General features: G+C 55.5%; 1 protein-coding gene across 1 annotated transcript; it reads left to right on the plus strand.

Moving 5' to 3' along the window:
• The first annotated feature begins 3,079 nt into the window (after positions 1–3,079).
• On the plus strand, positions 3,080–8,757 carry Ckm (creatine kinase, M-type). The gene is made up of 8 exons (XM_090322999.1): positions 3,080–3,108; positions 4,961–5,171; positions 5,365–5,519; positions 5,596–5,827; positions 6,165–6,336; positions 6,921–7,044; positions 7,826–8,015; positions 8,341–8,757. Exons 2-8 carry the CDS (start codon positions 4,979–4,981, stop codon positions 8,517–8,519), a joined length of 1,245 nt encoding a protein of 414 aa, XP_090179125.1. The 5' UTR covers positions 3,080–3,108; positions 4,961–4,978; the 3' UTR covers positions 8,520–8,757.
• The last annotated feature ends 3,090 nt before the right edge of the window (positions 8,758–11,847 follow it).

Here is an 11,847-nt window from a genome sequence, read left to right on the forward strand (position 1 = left end):
CCTTAGCTCAAAAGGGATAGAATCCTTCCCCTCCACCCTTAGTCCTGGGACTTAAACTCAGGGCCTGGACACTGTCCTTGGGCTTCCTCAAAGCTAGTGCTCTGCACCACTTCTGGCTTTTTCTATGTATGTGGTACCAAGGACTCGAACACAAGACTTCCTGCACTCAGCTGTCTGTGACTCCCTTCCCCAAGATGCAATCTCCAAGACTCCCATATTTCACTTCTGCCTACTCTGGGGGCATTATTCTCTGTTGGTGGTGGTGGTAGTGATGGATGGGTGCACGTGAGTGTGTGCCAGTCCTGGAGCTTGAATTCAGGGCCTGAACACTGACCCTTGGATTTTTCATGCTAGGATGGTGTACTATCACTTGAACCACAGCTCCACTTCTGGCTTTTGGTGCCTAGTTAGAGAGAAGAGTCTCACAAACTTTCCTGCCCTGGCTGGCTCCGAACCACCACCCTCAGATCTCCTAAGAGCTCCTGACAGGCCTGAGTCACCAGGCACCTGGATGGTCAGTATTCATTTACAGACACGTGAGTGTGTGTGTGGGGGGGTGTCCTACTGAATGGACTGTGAGTCCCCTGGTTCACAGGACGGGGCTCTGCCAGGAGGTAAACACACAGAGGGTGCTGCCACTGTGGAATCTGGGTGTTGATGGAAAGAAAACAGAAATGCAGCCAGTCGTGCTGGTGCATGCATATAACCCTGGCACTTGGGAAGCTTATGAGACGCGGGCCAGCCTGGGTTCAGATACACAGGATGAAGACAAGAAGGAAGCACTGGCATTTGCACGGGCCAGTCCAGCTCCAGGAGTTTGGCACCAGGTGGCCTGGGCCAGCATTTTTAAATTGTACCCAGAACAGGCCGCATACCAGGCCCTGTGTGCCAGCTAACCCTGCCAACCCCGTGCCAGTGCTCGATGTGCCCTTGGACACACACAGATGCCCTGTGCCAGGGCCAGCGCCCCTCCGATTCCCTTTGTAATTATTTCTCCGCTGCCTCGTTATTTTCACGATTATTTTGCTGAGGAATAGTTGCGTGGATTTTCCGTGCCAGAGCTACTGGCTTTAAATCAAGAGCCTCCCATCTCCCACTGCTGGGTAGCTGGGATTACAAGCGAGAGCCACCGGGGCCTGGTCTGGTGGGAGACCTAGCTGGGCTTCCTTTGGGACAACCTGCAGGATCTGCTGAACGGCCGTGGAGACAGTGGAGGGTGAGAGCTGGAGAGAAAGTCTTGGAACTTCGGTCTTTCCAAAGGCTCGGAGGAAGAATGAGAATTCCCTCTCCCCGGAGCCTTCCCACACAGTAGGGTCAGGAAGGGTTTCTCATCTGTCGTCAGAAGCCCTGGGGTCTCTGCTGTGCTCCTACAGCCCCTGCCTCTCCTTAACTCTCTCCTCTCCACTGGCCTTCAGCCTGGCTCCAGAGGAGTCAAGCCCAGGGCCTTTGCACCTACCATTTCTCCTGGGTATCCCCCCACCTTTGGCTTTCTCCCCTCCTTCAGGTCTCTGCTCAGATGTCACCTCCCAGAAGAAGCCTCCCCTCCCCACTACTTTTGTCTGTGACCTTTTGGGTGGCTCAAACCCTAGGATGGCCAAAAAGGGGAAAAAATGCATTGTCCTCATATCCTGCACTGTTGAACTGAAAGCCCTTTGTTCAACTCCTTAAAATAATTAATAATAATAATAATAATAACAAAAGCAGCCCTCTCGTGCCATCTTAGCTAGGCAGGAAGCTGGGATCTGAGAATAGCAATTCAAAACTAGCCCTGGCAGGGAAGTTCATGAGACTCCTATGTCCAATAAATCACCAGAAAAGCCAGAAGTGGAACTGTGGCTGACGTGCTGGAGTGCTAGGCTTGAAGAAAAAACCAGGAGCATAGCCTAGTGGTAGAGTGCTTACCTAGCATGCATGAAGCCCTGGGTTCGATTTCTTGGTACCACATACTCAGAAAAAGCTGTGGCTCAAGTAATAGAGCAAAAAGTGTCCAAGGGCAGTGCCCAGACCCTGAGTTCAAGCCCCATGACTGGGAAAAAATAAATAAAAAAGCAAAAAAGCAAGGCTAGAGGCACGAGTCAAGTGGCAGAGTACCAGCAAGCACTGAGTGAGAGAAGTGGGACGACCTGAACTCAAACCCAGGAAGTAGGTAGGTAGGTAGGTAGGCAGGTGACGGACAGCCTGGAGCCTTCCTGGCATGGGCTCCCCTCTTCCATGTTGAGGTCTCCTGGTCACAGTTGGGGTGCTCTGTTTCTTATACTGTGGTAGCTCCAGTCCCTTGGGTGCAGAGTGACAAGACCCGCCCATCTTCCCTTCCACTTGGGGTTGGGTTCAGCCACCCCCGGGCCCCCCGAGCTGCCCTTGTAAGGAGGCGAGGCTGGGGGACACCACAGGCCCAGTTATAATTAACCCAGACACGTGGCCGCCCCCCCACCTGCTGCCTCTTTGGATCAGCAGCGAGGCCACAGGGTGCCCTAAAAATAACCCGGGGCACAAATGGCCACGGGTGGAGAGGGAGGGGCGGGAGGAATGCAAACCCCCAGCCCAGAGCTCGCCTCTCCCCTGCATGGTCCAGCCTCAGTTTCCCTCCTCCTCAGTGCACCCCCCCACCCCCGTCACTTGTCCAGCAGTGGTCACACTCAGGGTGGCTGTGTCCCCTGTGGGCACCTAGTTCTGAATTTCCTAAGATGTTAGGGTAGAACCCAGAGAGAGAGAGGGAGAGGGAAAGGGGGGCTGTGGGAGCTGGGGGGGCAGTGGCCAGAGCGGGAGCCAGGGCAGGGTGGCCTCTACGTGCCTGGGACATCGGAAGGCCCCGGCCACCAGCCAGCTGTCCCCGCCAGCCCGACTCAGCACTTGCTCGTGGGCTGGGTGGGGTGTGGCTTTGGGGACACTGCGGAGGCCCATACAAGGCCACAGGGATGGGTACTGGGTATGCTTAGCCCGGGGTGGGCACAGTGCCCAGGGCAGTGAGAGGACGGGCTCGGCCCCCTCCCTGGGGATAGCCCCACCTGGCCAATCCAGCAGCCCGGGCCCCCAGATATAAAGCAAGGGCCCCAAGCCCTGCCTCCGGGTTGGTGTCGCCTGCAGGACCCAGACAGTTCTCTCAGTCAGGTATGGGGGGGGGCGGCCTGGGGGCTGGGCACTCAGGCTGGGGCTCAGCTGTGTCTGGGCCCTGGACTTCCAGTATGTAGCCCCAATCTGTGGCTCCAGTGTGACTATTTGGTGGCTTTTGATCTGAGTCCTGAGCCTTTTTGTATTATGGGGGGGTCCCAGATCCACAAAAGGGGTCCTGACAGCTGTCGCCCTAGCCGGGTGCCTGTCACCTGTCACTCGTCACCCAGCAGAAGCCACTGTGACCTTGTGTCTGCCTGTCCTGGCTCTGGGATTACAGGCATCTCCAGGGACTCACTTGACAGGGGACTGGGGGGGGTACGTGCTTGGCTCTTTGGAGTCACCTGCCTGGCCTCTGTGCCTTTGGGGTGTCCCTGGCGGGGTCAGGGTGGGTAGCACCCTCTCTCTGGAGGGAAAAGCCTGGGATTTCTGGGGCGTCCTTGAGCCCCAGGGCATGGCAGTGTGTCCCCCACACTGCCTGGTTCACCCGCCCCTGTGCTGACTTGGTGCAAACTGAGCCAGGGTGGGTGGGGCTGGGGCCAAGGGGGACACAGGTGCCAGGCACTAAAAATAACCCAGGCCTCCCCCCAGCCCCTCTCCAGTTCCATGACACCATCCCCCCCACCCAGCTGGAGCTGGGGGTCCCCCACGGTCTCCACTGGGCCGAATGCATACAATAATGCCAGTCCCAGAGCCAGCAGAGCTGGGCTGCAGTGGCTCAGGGGATGAGATGAGTCTAGCGCCTGGGGCACACAGCACGGACAGACCAAGGTTGGATTTGAACCCTGTGCTGTGTGGACTCCAGAGGCTGACCCAACAAAGAGCTGTAGTTGATGGAGGTGAGCGCCTCCATCCTGCCCTCTGACTCCCTGTCAAGATTGGAGCAGGACACACAGTGGAGAGCAGTGTGTCACCTTCCCAGATGCAGCCCCCCGCCACCTGTCATCAGCTCCCCAAACCCACTTCCACCAGACAGACATAGTAACAGCTAAATTAAACCATGCCGGAGCCGGCTGCCCCAGTACCCAGGAGGCTGAGCTCTGAGGATTAGTCCAGAGCCAGCCTGGGCACTAAAGTCCGTGAGACTCTTATCTCCAACTAACCACCAGGAAACCAGAAGTGGGGCTGTGGCAAGTGCTAATCTTGAGCAGAAGAGCTCAGGGGCAGTCCCGGGTCCTGAGTTCAAGCCCCGCCACCAAGAAAAAATAACTCTAGGTGTGAGCCAGACATGTGTACAAGTGCTTTCCCTGCATTGACTCCTTCCTTCCCCGGAGGCTCGTGTTATTACGGGGCCTCATTTTATGACTGAGTAAACAGAAGCCCAGAGAAGTTCAACAACATGCCCAAGGCCACACAGCTTGTCAGAAGTAAGTAGCAGAGCCAGGATTTGGATCCAGGCTGTCTCATTCCAGAGCCTACACCCCTTTTTTTTTTTTCTGCCAGTCAGTCATGGAGTTTGAACTCAGGGCCTGGGCACTATTCCTAAGTTTCTTTTGCTCAAGGCTAGAGCTCTGCCACTTGAGCCACAGCACCACTTCTGGCTTTTTCTGAGTATGGAACTCAGGGCTTCATGCATGCTAGGTAAGGCAAGCACTCTACTACTAGGCCACATTCCCAGCTCGAGTTTACGCTCTTACCCATGTCTCTTCTCCGGCTTGGGAGAAGGTAACTGGCCCTGGGTGACAGAGTGTAGCCAAGCCAGGGACGTCACCTGCTCCTCTCAGGCAGGGTTCAGGGGCTCACAGAGGGTTGGGGGACTCTCTTGTAGCAACAAGTCCTCAAGCTGCCTGGCCCCAAAGTCTCCCACCCTGCTTAGGTACAGCTTACCTACTTCCTTTCCTGTCCCTCCCAGACTCCCCACAACGCCGCCATGCCTTTCGGAAACACCCACAACAAGTTCAAGTTGAACTACAAGCTGGAGGAGGAGTACCCGGACCTCAGCAAGCACAACAACCACATGGCCAAGGTGCTGACCCCTGACCTCTACAAAAAGCTAAGGGACAAGGAGACGCCATCCGGCTTCACCCTTGACGATATCATCCAGACTGGCGTGGACAACCCAGGTCTGTGTGTTCAGGAGTCTGGGGGGGAGGCTGGTTTTGGGGGGTGGTGTGGGCTGGCTGCCACCAGTGCCAGGCTGAGGCTCCCCTTTCTCCTCAGTCCCCCCCCATCCCGCTTTCCCTCCCATCCAGACCCCCTCAGCTTCCACCTCCCCCCATATCCGCCGGTGCCTCTGACTTCAGCCTGGCTCCTCAGGTCACCCCTTCATCATGACTGTGGGCTGCGTGGCCGGGGATGAAGAGTCCTACACAGTCTTCAAGGACCTCTTCGACCCCATTATCCAGGACCGGCACGGAGGCTACAAGCCCACGGACAAGCACAAGACCGACCTCAACCATGAGAACCTCAAGGTCGACCAGGGGCCAGTGGGAGGGGAAGACTGCCTGCACGCACAGACAGACAGGGAGCCCTGGAAATCTGGGGGAGACTCAAGGAAGATTTTGGGGAGCCCTGGGCTCAGTGGGATGGTGTGCCCTTGAAGGTCTACCCTCCCAGACGCCTCTCCCGATGCCTTCCCCCTCCCAGGGTGGAGATGATCTGGACCCCAACTATGTGCTCAGCAGCCGAGTACGGACAGGCCGCAGCATCAAGGGCTACACGCTGCCCCCCCACTGCTCCCGGGGCGAGCGCCGGGCCGTGGAGAAACTCTCCGTGGAAGGTGAGCCCCCCCCCGCCCGCCTCACTTCCCCAGTCCCCCACAGACCTGGCCCTTGCAAGTGACTGGCTCAACTCAAACTGTCTCACAAACTTTGGGTGGCTTTGAACTCCAGATCCTCCCGTCTCTGCCTTCTGAGTAGTATGTTCCACCATCCCTGGCTGGTGTCAATCTGTTCCCAGGGAGACGTGGGACAGGTCACCAGTGGAGGTGTCACAGTGTTTAGGGTCTATTAGGTTGAAGAAGGCTCAGGCCATTAGGGGCCACAGCCTGGGGTCACCTCAACTGACCATCCCTGTGACATCCACACCGCCGCGCCCTCCCCTCCACCCCCATGTAGCTCTCAACAGCCTGACTGGCGAGTTCAAGGGCAAGTACTACCCCCTGAAGAGCATGACCGAGCAGGAACAGCAGCAGCTCATCGATGACCACTTCTTGTTCGACAAGCCCGTATCACCCCTGCTGCTGGCCTCAGGCATGGCCCGAGACTGGCCAGATGCCCGGGGCATCTGGTGAGTCCCTCAGCTCCTCTGCCACCAAGGGGAGCCACAGCCCCACTTCTGGCTTTTTTTTTTTTTTGCTGGCTAATGGAAGGTCAAAAAGTCTCAGGGATTTTTCTGTCCTAACATTGATCCTCAGATCTCAGCTTCTTGAGTAGCTGCAGTCTCTTTTATTTATTTACTTATTTTGTTGGTAGTGAGGTTTGAACTCTGGTCCTAGGTGCTGTCCCTGAGCTCTTCAGCCTAAGCCTACCACTCTACCCCTTGAGCCACAGTGCCATTTCCAGTTTTCTGATGGTTAATTGGAGATGAGAGTCCCACAGACTTTCCTGCCTAGGCTGGCTTTGAACTGTGAGCCTCAGATTTCTGCCTCCTGAGAAGCAAGGATTACAGGGCGAGCCACGGGGCCGGCTGCTGCAGTCTCTCTTAATTGAATGCTGTTTAATTCCTTTTGAAGCCCTTGACCCCAGGTGTGGTCTACAGATGCCCTGACAGCTGAGTGTTCCCACTCAAGCACCTGTGGTTTTGGGGGAGGGGATGACAGCCCCTCGCGGGGCTCCCCCAGATCTGACTCTTGGCCTCGGATCCCACCGTAGGCACAATGACAACAAGAGCTTCCTGGTGTGGGTGAACGAGGAGGATCACCTGCGCGTCATCTCCATGGAGAAGGGCGGCAACATGAAGGAGGTTTTCCGCCGCTTCTGCGTGGGGCTGCAGAAGGTGGGCGGCACCGGCCCCCTACGCCCCACCCACTCACGAGGCCACGCCCACACACGCGAATACAAGACGCTCCCACTTTCAAGGCCACACCTCTTCCGTGGAAAGACGCGTCACTGACATTGCCGAGGCCACGCCCCCTTTCATGTAAAAGACAAGACACGCCCACTTCCCCACACCACCCCCCCCTTCCTATGGAAAGACGCTGATATGCCCGACAGCCACGCAAACTCCCCAGACTCCCACTTTCAAAGCCGCGGCCCTTCACATACAAACTCACCGAGCTTCATTCAGAGCCATGACCCCCACCTTCTACACCACACCCCATCATCTGGAAAGGAACACTTCAAATTTCAAAAGGCCACGCCCCTTTCCACGCCCACACACTCCACTCTCAAAGCCACGCCCCTTTCTATGCAAAGACGCTGCTTCCACTTTCCAGGACACGCCCCTTCAACATACAAAGGCAGTGATAGGCCCTTTTAAGGCTCCGCCCACACCCACCCACGCATAGAAACACCACGCCCACTTCCAAGACCCGCCCCATGTAAAATACAGCTTCCCCTTCTGAGGCCACGCCCACTCATAGACACCGCTCCTCCCCCTTTCAAAGCCCCACCCACTTGTTGAGGCCCCGCCCCGAATCCAGCCCGTGTCCGCGGGGAGGGCGCTAGCTCTTTCTCCTGGGCTCCCCACGGGCCCTCCTCACTCACATCCCGGCCCGGGCCATGGCGGGTGTATTTGGGGTTCCGCAGGCGCTGACCTCTGGTCTTCTCTCCCTCAGATTGAGGAGATCTTTAAGAAAGCCGGCCACCCCTTCATGTGGAACGAGCATCTGGGCTACGTGCTCACCTGCCCCTCCAACCTGGGCACTGGGCTGCGCGGGGGCGTGCACGTGAAGCTGGCGCACCTGAGCAAGCACGCCAAGTTCGAGGAGATTCTCACCCGCCTCCGCCTGCAGAAACGGGGCACAGGTGCGCTCCCGCACGCCCTGCCCCCCCACGCCGGGGTCCCCAGGTCCGGAGGGGCCTCGGGCCCTTCCTGGGTAAAGGGGGCATCCACGAGTGTACTCAGGAGCTAAGATAATCAGTTATGCGACATGCATGATTGCACACCCCGGAGCCTCAGTTTCCCCTTCTGGCAATGCGGTGTTGGATGGTTAGTGGTGAGATGCCTACCGTTCCTGAAGCGGAATCCGGGCCCGGCTGCGCGGCTTCCGGGGTTGGCACAGGGTCGTCCCTGGCCTCCCCTCCCCTCCGCCCCATCCCTTCTCACAGCCCTCCCCCCTGCTCCACGCAGGTGGCGTGGACACGGCCGCGGTGGGCTCGGTGTTTGACATATCCAACGCCGATCGGCTGGGCTCGTCCGAGGTGGAACAGGTGCAGCTGGTGGTGGATGGTGTGAAGCTCATGGTGGAGATGGAGAAGAAGCTAGAGAAAGGCCAGTCCATTGACGACATGATCCCGGCCCAGAAGTAGGAGCCCCCCCTCGCCCGCCATCGCCCAAAGCCGGAGCCCCAACTCCGGGGAGGACCGGGCGCACCGGAGGCCACGCCCCCAGCCCTCTCCTTCCCCCACCCACCAAGCTCCCACGTCCAGGCACTCCTTCAGCCCTTCCTCGAGTGCCAGTCCACCCAGAGTTCCAACCTATGGGCTCCGTCCTCTGAGGTTCTGGCCAATCAAAAACTTCCTTGGGTTCCCAAGGCCCGCCCACCACCAGGAGCTCAGAAATAAAAGTGATGGTGGCCTTAGTTGTACTGCGTTATTGTAGGGAGGAGGTCTTCCGCCATCGGCTTCTGTACTCTGTGATTTGCCCTTCTGAGCATGTGCTTAAGCATGTCTTACCCATTCCTATAAAGACTTGAAATTAGGGCACAGGATTTACCCCAAATCTGTAAGATTCCTATGTTTGAGACCCCCAACGTGGCCTGGCCTACACAATGAACCAGACTGGCCTCAAACTCACGACCTTCCTGCCTGCGCCTCCCCAGTCCTACGATTAAGCAATCAAGCCTTTCAACTTCCTGTACTTTGCTCAAGAAAGAACCTGCCGTGACTCCCATCTCTCCTAGAATACACAATGGTTTGTTTTGAAACCCTGCAAGTCCGCACAGATCTGGCATGGATGTCATCCATGCCAGGCTCATCTTTCCAGTTCTCTCCCCATTACTGGGTTGGCCTTTGCTCTGCATACCCTGCCGCTCCCACCGCCCCCGGGGCTTCAGTCAGAGGATCTGAATGCTGAGCTGAGTCTTTGGAAAAGAGCCCAAAGCTGGAAAGAATTATAGGTAACTGAAGTCATTGAGTAGCCAAGTGGTGATTGGTTGTTGGGCACGTCAATAACTTCCCACCAGCCAAATAGGCCAAGACCTCCTTCAGTAAGGGCAGTGGGTGGGCCCTAAAAGAGACAGAAAATGGGTGGCTGGGTGAATGGACCACAGCTCTTAGACACCTGGTGAAGGCTTTTATTGATTTATTTTGCCAGTCCTAGGGCTTAAACTCAGGCCTCAGTACTGTCCTTGAGCACTTTTGCTCAAGGCTATAGCTCTGCCACTTGAGCCACAGTGCAACTTCTGGCTTTTACTCTGTGGTACTGAGGAGTGGAATCCGGGATTTCATGCATGCTAGGCAAGCACTCTACCATTAGACCACACTCCAAGCCTAAAGGCATTTTTGTTTTGTTTTGTTTAAAAAGCCCTTTAATAATAGTCAAGTGTGATCCAGCAGTCTGGATGCCAAGGCAGAAAAAAGGAGTTCAAAGCCAGCCTGAGCTACATGGAAATCTTATTTCCAAAGGAAAGAAAATAAAAAGTTCTTAGAGATCAACAAATTCACCTACTGCTATACAGGGTAAATTGAGACCCAAGGAAACCTCTCCTACCCACGCCCAAGAGTCCTGAGGATTAACCGATACAGGCAGATCGGAGCACTCGAAGATGAAGGCATGTCAGAGGCAGGGCTGTCCTAGGCAGCATTAATGAATGATGAAGTGTTCATTATTAATAAAGCTCTCAGCACTAATGCTGACTCCAACCCAAAGGCCAGAGCCCCAGCTGCTGGGGAAGGGACAAAGCCAGTCTCCAGCACAATTACTATTTGTATCTATCACCTGAGCCACAGCCCAAGTTGAGCTTTAGTTACGTTTTTCCAAGTAGGATCTCCTGCTTTTGCCTGAGCTGCTTTGTACAAAAATCCTACCTCTGCCTCTCCACCTAGTTTTGGGATTACAGGCGTCATCCGCCATGTCACACCAAGCTTTATTATGTTCCTGAGAAGGGTCTAAATAACTTTGCCCATGCTGCCTTTGAACCTAAGATGTTGGAATCTTTTTCTCCCAGATAGCTGGGATCATAGGTGTGTGTTATCATGCCTGACTTCGCAAGTCTCTTAAAATTCACCCCCTCTACCTCCCCCACTTACTCCCCCCCCCCCCCCCGGACCTCCAGGCTCCTACCCACCCAGCAAAATGGTTCCCAACTCTCCCCTGCTTGAAATCTCCTGAAAGCTTCCTGTTTCTCCTGGAAGAAAAGCCAGCCCCTCCCACTACCAAAACTCCAACCTCCCTTTAGTTACCTGATTCCACTCACCAGAGTCCCATGCCACATGCCAAAGGCCCTGCACCGTTCGCCTGGCTACTCTCCAAGCTGTTCCTTGTGCCTAGAATGCAAGTCCTTGCTCCTGGGTGTAGCTAGCTCCTCCAGGAAGCCTGCCTTGGCCACCCTCACTAGTGCAGCTCTGATTCTTGGTCTGAGAACACCACACCTGCTGTCTGCATACAGGACCCCTGCGAGGGTGGAAGCCAGGCTCCTGCACAAAAGCCTCCATGGTGCCCCAGTGGCTTGTGAGAAAGCCTACCCTGCCCACGCTCACCCAAGGCCTTGTGAACCACGCCCTGCCCATGACACGGCGTGACTTTCCCCAGTTTACCTCTGTTTCAAAACCCTCCCAAATCCCAAGTCCTGCTCCACAGAGGCCTAGCTTGAAATTTGGGCCTAGGCGCTGTCCCTGGGCTCCTCAGCTCAAGACCACCACCCTACCCCTCGAGCCATAGCCCCACTTCCCATTTTCTAGTGGATAATTGGAGATGTCTTTCAGGTGTGAGCCACCATGCCAAGCTCAGTCTTGGCTTCTTTAGAGCCAAAACCATTGGTTCTGGAGCAATCATATGACATTGGAGCTGGCCTTGGAACTTGTGCTGGAGGTTGATTGGCTCTGAGATGATCATATAACTCATCTGAGCCAATAAGAACTTGCCTTGAAATTTTGGCTGGTCATTGGCCCTGAGGATCTGCTGGGCCATTTTAAACAGCAGGATTTGAACTGAAGGCCTCATGCTTGTCAGGCAGGCGCTTTACCACTTGAGCTGGACCTTTAACCCAACGGGATTATCTGTTATTTGAAAATACTCCAACTAAATCTAGTGACATAATGGTGATGAGATTACTTGAGGTTTCAACCATGCCTGAAGCCTTAAGCAAGGTAAGGAAATTGCTAGGTCTAGGTATTTGTTGAGTCAGTTTTGCCACATAGCCCAAGCTGTCCTTGAACTCCTAGTCCTTCTCAATCCTCTCAAGTATTGAGATTACTACCTCACCCAACTTCTAACGCATTTCTTTGCCAATTCTACACATACACACACACACACACCAAACACAGCCATGCTGAAATCGTTTCTTTGAAGGTAGGCAATGCCCAACCCAAGGCCTAGACACTGAAATTTCTTTCCAACCCTCTTGATTTTGTCCTGTTGGTTCCCCAAGTCACAGTTCTAAGGCATTTGTCTCCCACAGACAAGGACTCCTGTGTC

Source organism: Megascapheus bottae, chromosome 31 (assembly GCF_031878675.1).
Source record: "Megascapheus bottae isolate mThoBot1 chromosome 31, mThoBot2.hap1, whole genome shotgun sequence".
NCBI classification, from domain to species: domain Eukaryota; kingdom Metazoa; phylum Chordata; class Mammalia; order Rodentia; family Geomyidae; genus Megascapheus; species Megascapheus bottae.

Bases quoted from the DNA above. Each gene is read 5' to 3' on its own strand.
- Ckm (XM_090322999.1), top strand. From the start codon at position 4,979: ATGCCTTTCGGAAACACCCACAACAAGTTCAAGTTGAACTACAAGCTG. The intron at 6,337-6,920 runs GTGAGTCCCTCA...ATCCCACCGTAG, and splicing joins CCAGATGCCCGGGGCATCTG to GCACAATGACAACAAGAGCT. The intron at 8,016-8,340 runs GTGCGCTCCCGC...TGCTCCACGCAG, and splicing joins CCTGCAGAAACGGGGCACAG to GTGGCGTGGACACGGCCGCG.